The sequence below is a fragment of the Cyclopterus lumpus genome, chromosome 5 (assembly GCF_009769545.1).
Source record: "Cyclopterus lumpus isolate fCycLum1 chromosome 5, fCycLum1.pri, whole genome shotgun sequence".
Lineage (NCBI taxonomy): Eukaryota > Metazoa > Chordata > Actinopteri > Perciformes > Cyclopteridae > Cyclopterus > Cyclopterus lumpus.
Genome location: NC_046970.1, coordinates 12,998,947 through 13,016,512, shown reverse-complemented (window position 1 = coordinate 13,016,512; position 17,566 = coordinate 12,998,947). Strand labels below are relative to the sequence as shown.

Here is a 17,566-nt window from a genome sequence, read left to right as displayed (position 1 = left end):
AACCACAGAGATTGGGGGAGAAAAATGAGAAACAAAGTCACTCGCTCTGGTGATGCTATATTGATTTTGTTATATGAGACAAACATAAGTGTATCTATCTATCTATCTATCTATCTATCTATCTATCTATCTATCTATCTATCTATCTATCTATCTATCTATCTATCTATCTATCTATCTATCTATCTGTCTGTATATATGTCTGTCTATCTATCTATCTACCTGTCCGTCTTTCTGTCTGTCTGTCTGTCTGTCTATCTGTCTGTCTATCTGTCTGTCTGTCTGTCTGTCTGTCTGTCTGTCTGTCTGTATGTATGTATGTCTGTCAGTTTGTCTGTCTGTCTGACAAAAAGTAAATACAACATTCATGGACTGATTGACTTTTAAAATATTTTAATAACATACATTTTTCCAAAACACATCAGAAATGAAAAAAGGCAAAGACAAATTACATTTTATCCAACACAGATTTGTTGAAAATGAGAAATATATTTTCATAATATTAACCTGAGAAATTCATTTTTGTTTCTTCATCTCGATCTTTGTTTAATCAAAACATCTTCCTTTTGTATAGACAACAGTTTCCGAAGATCATCCACATAGCGTAAGGTTATTTACCTCTGAATATGTTTGTATAAAAACATGAAATACTGTAATAAACAATGAAAAAGACACAAAAGTAATATAAGAGATACACTACCAGTCTACATAGCAAACAAAAAGAGGCCATGGCCACACATATGTACAAAAGGACAACCAGACACACACCTGCACATCATAACAAAGTCCATATACACTGTTTTAAATTAGAGAATAAATAAAAAATACCTTTAATTTATGTAGAATATCTGATGTTGCCAAAGCTAAATTAGAAGTGCTTGTATCACAGTAACAGGACCTCTGGTCCAAATGGCCAAAGCAACGGGACCCGAAAAATATTTGGTAAATAGTGTCTTAAGAAAATGTGTTGGTTTTAGTAAAAAAAAATATTTTAAAACGTTTTTAACATTGTTCAGCAGTGCTATTCCATGTGCACACATGTAAACAAACCATTTGTACTGTACAGTTCCTCTACTAGCAGACTGTTTACTGGGAGAGACCGATCCTTCAGTCAGTGTTCATGAAGGATCAAAGAGTGAAGACGGCAGTTGAATTGATGGCTGAAACAGAGTCGACTCTCCTGATCCGTCTTAGTCTCTGTAGACGGAGGTTATCTGTCGGGGGGGCATGTGCTGTGCATGGTAGGAGTCATACGGACCCTCCAAGTGTCCGTTATAGCCTGTCTGAGTCTGATACAGGCCCTGGTCCACAGGGGAGGGGGAGTAGTGGTGAGAAGGTGGGTAGTGGGGTGAAGGCTCCTGTTTGGGCATCAGGTTACTGCTGATGCTCAGAGGTGGTGTAGGGGGACCGTCGTACGGAGGGGTCCCCACTCCTCCGGCATTATACTCATTTGGCGAGTGATTCTCATACACTCCTCCTTTTATGGCCCTCAGGTGAAGCAGGTGAGCAGAGTCAAAAGTGCCATACGGCGGACTTGGCAGTCCTGGAGAGGAGTAGCCCACCACGCCATCGAGAGGAGCAGGTGCCCGGACTCTTTGTCTGTCCTCAGACCTCACCCCAGCACCAGACGCTGGTCCCAACTGCAAGCAGCCAGCCACCAGGTTGCTGGTGGGCTGTGAGAGGCCCTTACACAGTGTCTCCATGAAGGCCCTGCTTTCTGTGGAGAGGCCCCCCTCCAGAGCCTCAGACAGAGCGCATATGTAGTTGCGGGCCAGCCGCAACGTCTCGATCTTAGACAGTTTCTGTGTTTTGGAGTGACATGGCATGATGGTGCGCAAGTTCTCCAGTGCATCATTTAGACCGTGCATACGCGAACGCTCCCTTGCATTAGCCTTTACACGTCTTGCACGGAATCGCTCCTGCCGGGCCTTTGTTATCCGCTTTTTCTTGGGCCCGCGTCGTTTGGACTCGTTTTCATCCTCCGGTCCCTCCTCCTCATCCTCCTCGTCCTCCTGTGCATCCTCACTCCCCATCTCACTGTCCTGTTGATTCACTCCACCTGCTCTGTAGCAGTTTGATGAGACGGACGCATCTCCATCAGGTGAGCTCATGTCTCCATCCATCCACTGCAGAGGGCTGACAGCCTCCTCCCCCTCGCCTTGTCTCACATATGGTTTAATCATCATGGTACTCTAGAAACAACATAACATCTTTGTTAAATACATGTGCTGTGCAAACAAAAACTTATTTTCAATCAACACTTACAACCACAGCAGAAGAATGACAATGGTCAAAAGACAATGGTCAAAAGTAATTTACTTCAATATAATACGTTAAATTGCCAACTCACCAAGCTACAATCAAACATTGATGCATTAAAATATTGCAGCCATACTTTTACTTAAAGGATGTATTACTTTGTCCACCTCTGTTTTAGACTGTTTTAGTCCATATTGTTTTAGACTCAAAAACCTGCAAACTCTTGATGCTGTTTATGACTGCTATACGCTTATGCAATGATACTAAAATGATGTTAAAAACTATACCACAATGTCAGGTTAACGCCAGGCTAAATGATTGTTAGTATGCAGGATGCTATTCATAAATCAGTTGACTGAATAGTTTCTCTTCCGTGGCTTGTTTGTGATAAAGAATTATGACAAAGCAAAGGATCAGAACTAGAGCTGCAGCTGTGAGAACACTGAGGTCAAGTCCTCATTATTTTTTTTCTGGGAATTAGATTGTGTTGTTGTTGTTGCAATAAACGGGATATTCACAAACAATTTAAACATACACATGGATATTTCAGTATTTTAAGAAGAGTTTACATGTGATTACTCTGCGGCAATACAAAATAAAGGATTTTGTATTTCTCCACCTCATACTGTCCTTCGTGTAAGCAATTAAACATTACAGAAAATATAATAAACAGTTTGAGGAATAAAAATGTATAAAAATAAAAATAATAGGAACTAGTGACTTCTTCTTTTTGGTGTCAATCACATTTGTATGTATCAGCATTGGGGGACTTTGGTATTTCTTAAATCCTGGCTATACGACTCTGTAAAGGATTTAACGCGGAGCCAGTCCAGTGAGTATAACATTTCATCCACCAATGATAACTATAATAGTATTAGTAATACGTAGTTTGTAAACCGTGACTCTCAGCAGTCCTCAAACTGTTTCAGCACCGGACAGTTCCCTCTTGTCGCGCGCTCCTCCGACACAGGTTGTGGGGCTGAGTGATCGATCGACACAAGAATGCGCAGGGAAGAGACAACTGCACTGTACCTTTGAGTGATGCCTCTTTGCATTTTTATACATAGATTATATGTTTTTATTCAGTGTCTCCCCCCTCTCTCAGGGTAATCCTGGTCAACTTGTGAACTGATAATGCCCCAAGCGAGATAAAGTCACTTACAGGACTTCAATCTGGGGCATCGCAGGATTTTCTCCGTGGATGTAGCGACGACCATGGGATTAAAGGAAACATCGACGTTCCCAGATCAGTGACAGACGACTCAGGTTGAATCGAAATCAGACATTTCCAAACGCAGAAATATTAATGCCTCGCCTTAAAAGTGCGTGCATGAACTTCTATTTGCTAAATAAATTTAAAAAACTGAAAATATATAGCTGATGCGATTGAAAATACACACACAAACGAGTCCTATACACTCATCCAGGCTACATAAGTTCCTTAAATATATTTTTTAAATCTCTTACCCGTGTTGATGTGTCCCGGGACCGCCTCAGGAAGTTGGCAGATGATATGTTTATTTTACAGATTGGTCTCGCTGTCTACTGTCAAACGGTGAAGTGAAGTGTCTGTCTATGGTGTCTCCCAGTGCAGAGCTGTCCCACAGAGTCTCAGTGTGGGTCACTCTGCGGGGGGCTCTGGGTTTTAAACTCCACGTTAAAGCTCCTCCCTTCTCCCCCATCCAATTTCTCTTGACGCGCTTGAGCTCGCGCGTGGCCGGCCCGTGGCTCAAGCCCCTGAAGCTTTCCACTCGTCGCCTCGCGCGCGCGCCAGTTCGTGTGTGTGTGTGTGTGTGTGTGTGTGTGTGTGTGTGTGTGTGTGTGTGTGTGTGTGTGTGTGTGTGTGTGTGTGTGTGTGTGTGTGTGTGTGGAGGGTCAGGGAGATGTGCATAAGCTCACTGAAACTCTCCAGACAAACTGAGGCCCAGGCCTTTGTTGCTTTGCGAGGGCGGCCGCCAAATCCGCAGCACGTTTGCATTGAACGGAGGAGAGACGCGCTCAGTCGGTTGAGCCTAACTGTATGTGACAGCTTGAAGTTGCGTGTGAGCAGGTGTTTGCTCCATCCCCTCTTCCAGCCACCCATCCCTCTGCACTGAGGAGACAGGCTGTTGAACAAGTTCATCTCACCCAAGAGGCAGCTCTGACCAGACGGGGTAAGTTTGGTCACATGAGGTGTGCAGCATCAGTATCTCTGGGACTTAATAGCTTCTTCTCTCTGCTGTAGGTCCATGCCCTAAATCACCAGAACGATATTGAATGTTCTAGCAGGACTTCTAGCACACACATACTTTACATGAGTTATGAAATACATTACATTAAGTAGCCTTAAGGTTCTGCCTTCAAATTCATGACTTAAGCAAAAAAACACCATCAGCAAAATGTACAATAAGTCAAGCAATTTGTATGCAAATTCCCACTTTGATACTGTTGTGTTATTATGGATTATTATTATTGATAGTATTGCACAAAATTTAAAAGCATACTGATCTTAAGGAAAATCTATGTAAAATCTGAATCGGCAAAATAACATGTGAATGAAGGCGCTAACTGGAACTACAAATGGTGATGCCATGGAATAATACTTTTTGGTCAAACGACCTTTTGAGAATACTGTGTTTTGTTATTATAACAACAACAAGCTGTATCATCAGCAAAGTTGCTGGATGTAATGATGTATGTATACTTTGATTTTCTTTTAGTATCCTATAAGCTATTAATACCAAAAGTTGATTTGATCAATTATATCTGAGGCTTTGCACTGACCAAGAAAGAAAAAGAGTTGGCTCTTGTAACATTCACAGACCTAAAGAACCAGTCATGGATTTAATAGTATGCAAACGATTCTCATGTTTTGGAACAGTTTAACAACAGCAAAACTGTGAGGTTGGTCTATCGCTATGCCATTGACACATACACTTAGGAAGTAACTCAAAAAGGGCATGAAACTAAATATAACTGTGTCTTACCAGGCCTGATTTATACTTCTTCGGAGAATAATCCATGTCCTTCTTAGTTTGCTTGTAAAGCCACAACCAAAAGGCTTGTGTCAGTTGACAATTCAACTGTGACCCATTTGCCTAAAATTATCAACTTTAGGTTGTAGATTTGGCATATACATGCAGATACTAATTCAAGTGTAAGGATAAATTAAATAGTGCATTAGGATTTTGGTCTGAATCTGTCTGAACCACATTAAAGTTCTGTGATGAAGACGTGAGCAACAACAGGATATCTTGTTGACCCTGACATCGCTGACTGGGGAACGGGGAGGCAGATCATTTGCATGATTTAGAAACAGAGCACCTTATGCTCAAACAGAGAGGCTTGAGTTAGGTTACGAGGTAATCTGCATGCCCAGTGTGCTTCTCATTCTTCGTTCATTCCCAGGCCGACCACCTTCCCCACTGCTCCTCCCTGTGGGTCTGTGCCTTTCCTATTCCACACCTGCAGCTTGAGATGGGAATAGCAGAGCCGGGCCTCTGGCATCCCAAGAGTAGGAGTAGCAGGGGAATATGATAGCTGAGGCCTCGTGTCCCCATTGCACACACTCATAACACTGGGATTCTAAAATAAATTAGAATTTGTATTTTATTTTGTCGTATGGGGTATGCACCCCAACTTGCTGAATACAACATCTGTCATGACAAACGGCTCTTTCACCTTCATCATTTTTCTTTTCAGTTTGTCCCACTTACTCTATATCACCCTGTCTTTATCTTCCACAAGTGCTCAAGTGTAATACTGTATGTATGCCATACTGTCCCCAGATCCCTCAGTGCTGACGATGAAGCTCTGCAGATGGCCTTCTCTTAAACATATCTCTTATTTTAACAGTCTGTGGCTCAGATGCTCATCCATCCTCCACTGGCTGCTTAGCTCACTCAGCATGTTCACATTGCTCAGAGGACACTACCTCACCTTAACAAGGTATGTTCGTGAGATGGGAATTGAGTTCATTATAATCATAATATGAAGGACGGATAAAACTTCACTCCAGTACACACACAAACATGAATCCCCAGTGTATCTGTTTGTGACAGTGGGGGAAAGTGGGCTTTGTCCATCTGTCATACTAGAAGTCCTCTGAGAGATGCCAACGCCACAGCATGAGGAGTGAGTGTAAGTCAAGTGTGTGTTTGTGTAGTTCATATTTAGGGATGTGGGTGGATTGGATACCAAAGTAATCAAAATCATGTTCTTCTTCTTCTTACAATATCAGCAGCCTTGGATATATTTTGATTGCGGTGATACTATGATGAGGTGAGTTCAATGGATCAAGATTGTATCGTTTACTGCATGTGTGTATCCACTTCAAATGATAATACGGTCATCAAATTGTTTGGAAAGCACACAAGACACTCTAGAGAATGAATGTTGCTCTGTATTTCATGGTCCCCCGTCAACTTTAGAAATGGCCGGCATTTAAGCCAAAACTTGAACCTCCCTCCAGCCCAGCACCAACCCTGGGGAGACAGGGGTGATGTTGACCATGTGTCCTCCAACGAACCATCTCATTGATGGACCCCACTACTGGGTAAAATAGTTCCCCCCCTCTGCCTGAACCCCTAAACCCCCTTAACCCTTCCCTAAACCCTCTGTTGGCCCCCTGTTGTGCGTGCTCATTGGCTGACCGCCTTCAGGCGTCCCTTTTCCACGGGTCCATTGTCTGGCCCCATAAGCAGCTTTGTTTCTGCATGTGCAGCTGGGCTAGCCCGCGCAGCCATTAGCCACAACACGTTAAAGGGAGAGCGGGATAATATAATTACAAAACAAAAGTCAGGTGGCTCACGAGATCTGCCAGGAGAAGCCCATTTGGGGGAGATGCGAGGACACGCTGGCGGGTGGCCAGCTATAATTCGATTATGAAGTTGTGTGAGTGACAAAAGAAACAATTGAATCTTTTTTTTCTTTTATTTGCCCCACTGTGGTTTAATTTGATTCTACTGGTGCTTTAAAAAGAAGGCAGTGTGAAAAGAGAGAAGATTTACTCTTCTAATTTCGAGTCACAAGCTCAGAAAATGTAATGTGCTCTGACAAAATAGCAAGAGAAATTCTTCCCTGAGCAAACTTTATTGTTACTGCAACACTTTGACTGCATGTGAGGCCCAAATCAGATAAATCGCTGAATGCCACATTTTTCCTGTGAACTGACTGGTCTTGTGCTCTTGTTTTGCATGAATGCACAAAGACTGCTGGACAATAGGATCAGTGGCAGATCCATCTCCTGTAATACTTTCTTCAAACAGGGCTGCAAGTGTGTGTCCCTGTTCTGTCGGCAGACCAAAATTTATCCTGTTAGTCACCCTAGATGAGTGAAAGAGTAAAATCAACCCCCATCCCAGCTGGACGGACACACACACACACACACACACACTTAACCCCACACTGGGGAGTTATACACACAGCTTTATGGACAGCTGATAAGAACAGGTTTAGCTGGTGCCTACTGTTTGAAGCAGGTCAAGCAGAACAAGATCTGTTAATGTCTTTTTGTTTCCATAGTTCATACTGCTAAAGACTGCATTTTGTTTAGTTTTTTTGTTTAGCTGTTATATAAGATAATAAGCAATTGTGTCGGATGCACACATGCTCTCACGACTGAAGGGTTGGTGTCAGTATTGTGCTAGCTCAGGGTGTGTAAACGCCCATTTTTTGCCCCATTAGGCACAGTTTGATCGTGCCCCTGGGAGAACACCACATTCTCTTGGTCTTAAAGACTGTTCACGAGAGGTTACACTGCACATTAATCGACTGTCTGGTTTACTGTTTTCTTTATGCAAGTGGATATGCATGTGTCAGTGTGCCACTTATGAAAAGAAGCCATATGCAAAGATATATATATATATATATATATATATATATATATATATATATATATTTTCCATTTTATTCTTACATTATAGAAACATTTTCAGAGTAGAAGTATAAGCTGTCGCGATGTATTTATGTCACCACATATTCTTTTACTTTTAAACAGAAAAGTTCAATTAAATTTATGAAAACCTCTCACTGAGAAAAAGTGCTTTTATGTGAGTATTAATTTTCAATGAGTTTACATCATGAGTGAAATGAAACACAAATATACTTCTTTGTGAGTTGCTTATGTTTTATTAGATGGCAGCTTTAGTTCCTAGGGGTTGCAGGAAAGGCAGAGCCGATGTACTTCTTTCCATCACCATAGGAAGAATTATCCCAGGTGTAAGTTTGGATTATGAGCTCCTTCCCTCCTAGGCTCAAACGACACCTGGATGGACAATAACAAATGTGATTTGGAAAATCACATTCTGGAAAACATCACAAGAGACAAGACAAGGTGTATACTCACTGTTTTCCAGGGCGAGTGATGTAGCAAAGGCTGTATAAGGCAAAGTCAAATTCAGGGCTGCAGCCAATGACTGCAGACCCGACCTGCTTGAAGTAGCCCTCCCACATGAACTGCATCCCCATGACATCAGGGTAGGAAGTCCACTGAGAGCAGGTGAAAGAAAGAAATAGTGAACACGTCACAGTTTAAATCAACGCATTGGGGTCTACATTGTGAAGCTTACGGGCCCATTGAAGCTGTGGCTGTAGTAGTTCAGCTTTCCTCTTTTCTCGAGAAGATAAAACTGGATCCAGTTGTGAAAACCAGACACCTTTCCTCCCTTGACCTCTCCTATGAAGGACATTATTTTTTGAATAATCACCCCAAAGAAATTAACAAAACATCTGTGGTGTTTGGAAGAAATCTACTCTGTCCAAACCTGCAAAGATGTGTTCAAAGCCGCTGGAGTCCATCATGTTGTTGTTGCGGGAGTACAGACCAAACCACATCATCTTCAGATCCTGAATGAACTCTTCCTCTGACGCATAGATGCCTTAAAATACAAAATAACATCCAACAAGGAATCACTATCAGTTCTACTTCACACTTTGCAGGTGCATTGCTGGGGATCCAAGGGAATTTTGTGTTGAATTTGGTCAACGAGTCTATATTGAAAAACTTGGAATAAACTAGCACTCTGTGCAGCAGCGGGGGAGCTTCAGGGCTCTGCAGTCCAGCATGTCAAGCGACAAGCAACTAATATGGCCATTTGGAAGTTACCTTCACTAGGTGTATTTCACCAATGTTTCTGACCGCGAGTTACCACCTGGGTGTGTTTTTTAGGATTTAGTGATTTGGGGGATAAATACAAACGCTGTCTTGCTTTACTTTTCCCCCTTTCTGTAACTATGTTGACATTTGCAGTGGTAAAAGAAAAAGGCCTTCTTTTTGCTAATTTAGCATACTTTTAACGGTGCTGATTTGACAAAAGATGTAATGCTTTGGCAACATTAAATTGATAGATACTTAAAAAAATAAAACTGAGATTGTAGCCCACAGCTAACTCACTGTCCTCGTGGCAACATTATTATGGAGTTATCTGTCATAGCATTATGGGAACTCTAGTTCCAAAATGTAGCACATAACTATCCCCAAAGAGTACATTGAGCAATAGACCACTCGCATCAACAGACATGTGTGAGCTCAACCAGTGTCTGGATGTGTACTGTTACATGTGGATCTAGTTACCCTTGGTGTAGAGGAAAGCAAACAGCTCTCTGCCCAGCTCAGTGTTGGACATGGTCTCCTTGAGGAAGGCTTCCTGCTCAGCCAGCTGCTGAGGACTGAAGTCCTCTATCTGTCCAGTCATCCTGTCGTAGTTGTCCAGCACAGCAAGGAGAGCAGCATAGGTGGGTCTGGAGAACAGAGCCTCCTCATTCAGGTATCGGAACATGCTGGAAGAACAAACACAAAACAACACCAATATCTTACATCAAGGTCAGGCAGAAGAGAGTGCTGCGCTAATAAGATCGTCTTCTCACGGTCTAGAGGACAGATCGTCCTTGGAGCTCGTCTGAGAGTCGGCCACCAGAGCCTGAGAGTCAATGATCAACTCTGAGGCTGAGGCCTTGTTTGAATCCTGAGCATAGAGCGTCTCAGAGAGAGCCTTGATCTCAGCATCAGTGATCACACTACCTCCACCTCCACCTCCATCACCTGCAGAACATCACAAACACACACAGATAATTACTTTATCATGTTAGTGTTAATTCTGCCTTTTTATTATATAAAGACAATAGGACAGATAGACTGGAAAGTGAGAGAGAGAGGAGATGTTAGTGTTCTTAACCTGGAATAATGATTTACGCATTTCTGTAGCACAATGAGGTAGAAAGTTATTAAGCACATTCAGCTTACTTCCATTCTATGCTGCTTTACTTCAACTCTACAACATTTCGGAGTATAATACTGTACTTACATGTATTCTATAGGTATAAGTAATATGTAGTAAAAATGGTTGCGCTTTAACAATGGGATTTACAGTGGCATGTTAGACCCAAAATCCAATGAACATAAAAACTGTTATAGGTAGCACTTCTCAGATTTCAATCAAGCAGGCCATTTTGTTATGCTCATAGGTTCAAGTTACTTTTTCAAATGAATATTTTACATAAATTACAAACAGAGTGTATTCAGTAGATACATGTGATGTGAAATATTGTTAGAAGATATAATACATTCTTATACATATATTATGAAACAACCATACCGTATAAAAATAGTTTGTGCTGATAGCACTTGTGTATTTCTACTTGAGTAATGGATTATATTTATATTCCAGTATTGCTACTTTTATCTCAGTAAAGGATCTTAGTACTTCCTCCACCACTGCGTATTATTACTGTTGAAGAAGGGAGCATGTTAAGTTGAGTGAAGTGTTTTATAGCACACCAGCGACACCTGCTGGTCAAAAACTGAATAAATATTTGAGAGGTCGGTCACTCAGGCTAACATTAAGGGAGGAAATATTCAGATCCTTTATTTAGCTACAAGTACCAAAACCACAATGTAAAAATAATCCATTACGAGTAAAACGTATTAATTTAAAACTTTAGTCAAATAAGTATTATCAACAAAATGTACTTGAAGTTTCAAAAGTAAACTGACGAGTGATTGATATTGATATAGATTATAATAAATCGCATTATTAATACTGATGCATCAATCCGTAGGTAGTATTTTGCTGTTGGAAGTGTGGCTAATTTAACTTCTTTACAAACAGTTAGGTAGTAGTCCAGTGGTTCCCAATAGGGGTGACAAAGGGTCACAAGATAAATCTGAGGGGTCCTGAGATTATTAAAAGGAGAAAAGAAAAGTTCTGACACATGATTTGCATTTAGTCTTTGACTTTTCTCTAATCTTTGCTTTTTGTGAAATATGATATATTTAGATATCAAGCAGTTATTCAAATCAAACTTTGAGAAGTTTAAAAAGATACTCTCTTTTTGGTGGAACTGCTGACAACTCAGATGTCTGATTGAGAACCTGCAGTAGCATTGGGCCGAATGTTCGACTGCTTAGATTCAGTGTCCACCCTGGGAAAGTGACCAGGTGTCATAAGTGGAGGATCTGCTCAGGAAACACAAACAGCTAGAAACTTGCTATCAGTTGTAATATACTTTCTGGTATGTGAGATGGGAACAGCTATAGCAACACATGGTTGGTCTTACTCTCACAGAGGTCTGCGTAGTCGCTGCAGCAGTTTTTGTACTGCGCACACTTGGAGTTGCAGTGGCACTTGTTCTGAGTGTTGTATTTCTCGTCACATCTGCCTTTACACGATGTGGCTCCAGCTAGAAGTTTAAAAAAAAGAAGAAACGGAAGTCTGCAATGTGTTATGGATTAGTTATAAAATAAAGCTTTGTCACTTACCTTTACATATCTCAGTGTAGTCAGAACAACAGTCTTTGTAGCGCTCACAGGACGAGTTACACTGACAGGACAAACTATTGTCTGTTCCATAACCACACCGACCCTGACATGAGTCCAGAGTGTCTGAGAATCAACAGGACAGATTGGTTTCTTAATTACAGACCTACTTGTAACTGTATTACATGGTTATACATAAGCCAATAATAATAGTTGATGTGTTAATAGAGCAGAAAAAGATATCTTACTGCTGTATCCCTGGTGGAACAGGGTTGTCCAAAGTGCCAGTACAGCAAAGACCTTCATCTTGGCTCAGCTGCAACCTGAAAACAAGGTGAACTAACTGTTATCATGGTCCTCCTTTTAAAGCAAGTTTCACGTGACAAAGCGTTACACTTGCACTAAACCAGCCAATCAGGAGGTCAATCACTTCTCCGTGACCGTGTTTAAAATTCATAATGGCAATGATTGATATGTTGTAGAACAGAAGTGTAAATCAACAGTGTGTGTCCACTGTATCTCAGCTCTGTGAAACTACACACCTGCTTAGCACAAAGGCGGCACTTTAATGTATCAATATATCAAGGTTTTTGTGTAAGCTGTGATAATGACTGTTGTCTTAGATTTTAGTTGTATGTTTATTTAAGCTATAAGCTAAATAAAACTGATCCAAAACAAGTAAAAATAAGTTTCCACATGAGCATCCCTCCGACCAGAGTGACCAGATGTTGCATTTCACAGGATCTGTGCAAGCTCAGAATAGCTCACCTGCTTCAGTGACACTGTTGAGGTCACTTGCTCACACGACAAATACCAAACATCAGCAATGCATATAGGCCCTTAAAGTAATGCATACTGTAAGTATACAGTGACATGTCAGGCTTCTTATATTCTGAGGATTTCAGGTGCTGTCAAACAGACAATGTCAAAGCACTTGACACTTGTTTAAGAAAGCAGCTAACAATAATACAAGAACAACATTGCAGTTTCTCTTGAAGAACTGCTGCCTTTCTGTCAGTTTTGTCACCGTTCAGCTTCCAATGCAACCATGATATATCAGAATAAACAGGAAGATCAATGAAGGTAAGTATAAAATACCACAAAATGGAAATACGTAAGCACCTCAACATTGAACTGTAAAAAGTACAGTATTTGATTAAATGTAATCTAATTAGTTACATTGCACTACTGAGAATAACAATAGTAGCCTACAATAGTTTTGTGAAGTCAGGATCAAGCAGGATGTTTGATCGCAACTGTAAGCTTCTCCCAAACTGTAGAGGGCGCTGCGCAGTAATAAGCGGCTCTTCGCAGTCCTTTTGTCCCTAATCGGCTTCCTTACCCAGCGTGCACTTCAATGACATTCTGAGCTTTTATAAGTCAGTTCTCTGCAGCGGGGTTTAAAGATGTCGTTAACCTTTTTATTCCGAACAATTACAAGAGACTTTGCAAAGGTGAGCACATTAAGCTTTACACTTTAATAATAAGTAGTAATAGTTTTACCTGAAGCTCGAGTTGTCAGAAGCTGTCGTGTTAGTTAACTAGCTTCCTTATTTTCTGATTCATCAGCTCAACGTTACTGGTTCAGTTTCAGTGAGTTACGTTTTTTATTTTACGTTTTAGAAATCATCGTTGCTGGATGTCTCTGGAAAATATCTTATCTAAAAATGGCATTTGTTGATACAAAGTTGTGCATGCGACTGTCAACTAAAGACAGAGTTGGCCTAGGTCACTGACACTAAGTGTTCACATTCTCCCATTTGTCTTCCTCAGATCAGTATTTGCCAGCATGTACAGTCGTTACACACAGGTTGTCAGCTCTTGGCAGCGGAGAAAGCCCTCCTGATCAAACTGCGGAAAAGCACTGGCTACACTTTCATTAACTGCAAGAAAGCACTGGAGAGGTTCGATAATGACGTAACACAGGTAACTTAACCCCCTTCTCTCAGTCGCTGCCTGCACTCACAATACAAGTGTGCTACAGCATTATATCTATATGTTGACTAGTGAAACGACTATCTTTGTGACTGTGTTGATGATGTCACTTCCAATCCTTCAGGCAGAAACCTGGCTGCATGAGCAGGCCCAGAAGGAGGGCTGGAGCAAAGCAAGCAAGCTGGAGGGTCGCAAAGCCAAAGAGGGACTGGTTGGCCTGTTTATTCAAGAGCAAGCTGCAGTTATGGTGGAGGTAAAGCCAGTGATACAGGGGTTAATTACCAGCGCAATAAGTAAAGTTGATTTAAAAAATAAATAATTGTTGGATGGGGCATTCAGCTATATTTGTTGTTTTTCTTCTTGTCTGCTTTATGCAGGTGAACTGTGAAACAGACTTTGTGGCCCGTAATGAGAAGTTCCAACAGCTGGTTAAGGATGTTGCATTCGTCACCTTGGCTCACCACCGGAATAAAACCCAAAGCAAGACAGGATATGTTAAGGTAAACCCCCATTGGGCTTCTGACTTCTGTACTGGGGGAAACTGTGGAGCTGGATGCTGGAAATAACATGTAAATGGATGCTTAAAGAGGATGGATATACTGATGTGGCTTTATATTAATATAAAGTCGCCATATAATATGCCTTATTAAAAAAAGATATGTAAAAGCGCAGGTGTAAATAACGACAATATGATGACTGAATTCCATTCAGCTGCTTCAGTTTTAGGGTCAGGTTATTGTGCATCCTGGCTCACACTGTCATGTTTAGAACATAGTGAGCCAGTGTTAATGTAGTACTGTGAAAAAGACCTATTGATCATTCATACAATTGCAGTGATTTGCATCTTCGACCTGCTTTTAAGTCATGGGATGTCCACAAAAATTTGACATTATTGAGACAGAACTGCAGCGTAACTCTTAATGGTTCTTAATGTATATAAGTCTTAGAGAGGTCGATGCTGATATGACTGCATACCACTGAATACAACACTGTTAACTCATGATGTCAGGACGCACCAGCCTTGTGTCCTTGCTCTGCTTTGATTCTGCTTACATACTACATTTGTCTCTAGAGTGTCCTGGCAAGTGATGAGTTAAACAAACTCCGTGTGGATGAAGGAGCTTCACTTTCTGATCGGGTGGCTCTCACAATTGGTCAGTAAGGAAATGCTTCATTTCTTTCATTAATGACACCGTACACTGTATCTCTAAAATGCTGTTTTAGTTTAAAACACCAATCCCTCCTGCGCTCCTTCAACCAGCAGTTTAAGATTTTCTTTTATTTGGGTTTTTACCAGTAATGACTGGTAAATATCCAAATAAAAGACTTACATTTAGAAATGTGTCACACTTTTTGTGTCTTCAAATCCAGTGTTGCCATTGCAGTGCATTTGTTAACAAGTACCGTTTTTTTTCAGTATTCAGTAACCCTACCTGGTTTTAATAACCGAGTTGACGATGGTTAGCTACAGCCCTGTCGTCGACCACGCCCCCAGCTTGTTAGAAAAATGGCCACCAATAGAAACTACTGGGTACAGGACAAGAGCAGGTCTTCCCTTTTTTTATCAGTGAAGTTTAAGTTTTACAACAATCTCCTATTCTTGCCAAAATTGATTAAGGACAAAGGTCTATTTAGCTCAACGGTAGAAAGTAAAATAGAGCTTAGTCTCTAGTAGAATTGGAATACAGAACAAACACTAGCCCTAGCTGGTTTTCATTCAGTCACTTGAGTGAAGCAAGGTCCCGGCTCAAACAATTCAGATTAGGAAAAGACAGTACAGACTAACAATCTAGTAGACCTAATACAGCAGCTACAATGGTAATCTTGCAGAGAAACCGCTCTAAAGAATGTACTCAGCCAGGATCCAAGTGGTCTAGTAGTCTGAGGTCTCAGAGGTAGCACGCAAGTACACCACATCTCATGTAACAAGAATTAAGAAATCGGCTCCGAAGTACATGCTTCCCCGTTTCCGCCCAATGACGTTACAACATTCGGTTGGAAGGTCAGCCAAACTGCTAAATGTCCGCTAACTTCATCATGATTGCAGCACCCGGGCTTTGGTTGCTTAGTAACGGAAGGCGTGACAGGAGCGCAACCATTTTAGGCGCAACCTCGGAACGGCCTCTAATGCTACGTTTACTCGCCCAACTATTTGTGGTTTATTTGCGTCATTCGTGCCTTAGAACATTTTTTGGACCTAGCAAGAATTGTAAATACTTTATACTCGAGAAAGGAGGATCAAAATAAACCATTCAGACCTTTACCATCTATGAAATAAAGCGAAGTGGAAATAAAAAAAAATCGTACAAATTTTCTTTTCATGCTTTCCCTCTTTCCGTTCAGGTCGCCTCGGTGAGAACATGTCAGTGAGGCGGGCAGTGATGGTGGATGTGCCAAAGGAGTGGCACATTGGCTCATATGTACACGGTGGTGTGCGCGACCAGACTGAGGTGGCCATGGGTCGCTACGCCGCCCTGGTCGTATTTCATGGGGGGGAGAAGCGAAAATTAGAAGTTCTAGGACGTAAGCTGGGACAGCATATAGTGGGAGAGTCCCCTGTGTCCCTGGGCAACATGGATGACCTGCCTTGTGGTGAAAGTGAGACACGTCTGCTTCCTCAGACCTTCATGGGAGACCCCAGCAGGACTGTTGCACAGTTCCTCAGAGGTCAACAAGCTCGAGTGCTGGACTTTGTCCGATTTCAGTGTGGAGAGACAGCCAGTGAAGAAGCTAAATGAAGGGATGACAAATTATTTTGGATAAATAATTACCCTGTGTCTTTATTTAATATTAAGATATAAATGCAACTACCCATTTATTCTTGAACATTCAGAAAGCAGACTATTTGAAAGCAGAATATACCAGCACTGGTGCCTGATGAAATTACCAATCCAACAATAAAATGTTTTTATCCTTGAAATCTTAGTCTATATTCATTTGTATATGCTACTCAGTATTTTTAATTATAAGATCCACATGAACATCCTCTTAATCAGGTAACCTACTGACTTGCTTCAACCGACTGTCATCTTCTTTCATGTTTCTTAGATCCTTTTAATGTATTTGTGTGTGTATATGTATTGACTGGAAGAAAATGTTCATGTCTCGATGGAACTTGGATTTCTTTCAACCCAACGTGCATTCTCCCACGAAGCTTCAAAATGCAAGGGACAAATTATCAACAAAACAAGAACCTTCCCAATACACTTTTTAGGGTTTTGAAAGGGTGTTGCGTAGAAGGACTGCAGAAGTGCATGTAATCCGTGCTGTTGCTTCTTGAATGAAAGGTAGTGAGACAAAAAGCCTACACGGTGTCTGTTCTAAAATTACAAGTACAACCTTTTGACCTTTTGATCATTTTGTCTAACAAAATAAGCAAACTCCTGCTTACTGACAACTGAATTTTCCCCACCGTATTCCAAAAACATCAGACAAACCAGATAGTAAGTGTGTAATACTAATCCTAGATATGCTGCTATAGGCTGCCGGGGGATGTTTTAGGATACACTGAGGACCTATCTCCTCTTCTATCTCTACTTATGGATGAATTTACATCACTCCATTGTACCTTACTAACTCTGCGTCCTCCCCGGAGTCTTTGTGACTTCACATCTCAAAGGGTCCACTGTACCTGGCGGT

General features: G+C 41.3%; 3 protein-coding genes across 7 annotated transcripts; 1 reads left to right on the top strand and 2 right to left on the bottom strand.

Moving 5' to 3' along the window:
• Positions 1–1,190: 1,190 nt before the first annotated feature.
• LOC117731276 (neurogenic differentiation factor 4-like) lies at positions 1,191–2,186 on the bottom strand. Its single transcript, XM_034533515.1, has one exon. It carries the CDS (start codon positions 2,184–2,186, stop codon positions 1,191–1,193), a length of 996 nt encoding a protein of 331 aa, XP_034389406.1.
• Positions 2,187–8,360: 6,174 nt separating this feature from the next.
• Positions 8,361–15,864, bottom strand: endou (endonuclease, polyU-specific). Of its 4 annotated transcripts, none has more exons than XM_034533773.1 (11): positions 15,781–15,861; positions 15,361–15,454; positions 12,241–12,315; positions 11,996–12,118; positions 11,794–11,916; positions 10,105–10,279; positions 9,812–10,017; positions 9,003–9,116; positions 8,808–8,914; positions 8,585–8,727; positions 8,361–8,503 (listed from the first exon to the last, which is right to left on the bottom strand). In XM_034533773.1, exons 3-11 carry the CDS (start codon positions 12,296–12,298, stop codon positions 8,383–8,385), a joined length of 1,170 nt encoding a protein of 389 aa, XP_034389664.1. In that variant the 5' UTR covers positions 12,299–12,315; positions 15,361–15,454; positions 15,781–15,861; the 3' UTR covers positions 8,361–8,382. The 4 variants fall into 4 exon arrangements, with proteins under 4 accessions (XP_034389664.1, XP_034389665.1, XP_034389666.1 ...); XM_034533774.1 differs by having other exon boundaries at positions 15,361–15,451; positions 15,781–15,859; XM_034533775.1 differs by lacking the exon at positions 15,361–15,454 and having other exon boundaries at positions 15,781–15,864.
• tsfm (Ts translation elongation factor, mitochondrial) lies at positions 13,315–16,817 on the top strand. Of its 2 annotated transcripts, XM_034533776.1 has the most exons (7): positions 13,322–13,446; positions 13,562–13,585; positions 13,766–13,918; positions 14,052–14,180; positions 14,305–14,427; positions 15,000–15,081; positions 16,271–16,817. In XM_034533776.1, exons 1-7 carry the CDS (start codon positions 13,399–13,401, stop codon positions 16,663–16,665), a joined length of 954 nt encoding a protein of 317 aa, XP_034389667.1. In that variant the 5' UTR covers positions 13,322–13,398; the 3' UTR covers positions 16,666–16,817. The 2 variants fall into 2 exon arrangements, with proteins under 2 accessions (XP_034389668.1, XP_034389667.1); XM_034533777.1 differs by lacking the exon at positions 13,562–13,585 and having other exon boundaries at positions 13,315–13,446.
• Positions 16,818–17,566: the final 749 nt, after the last annotated feature.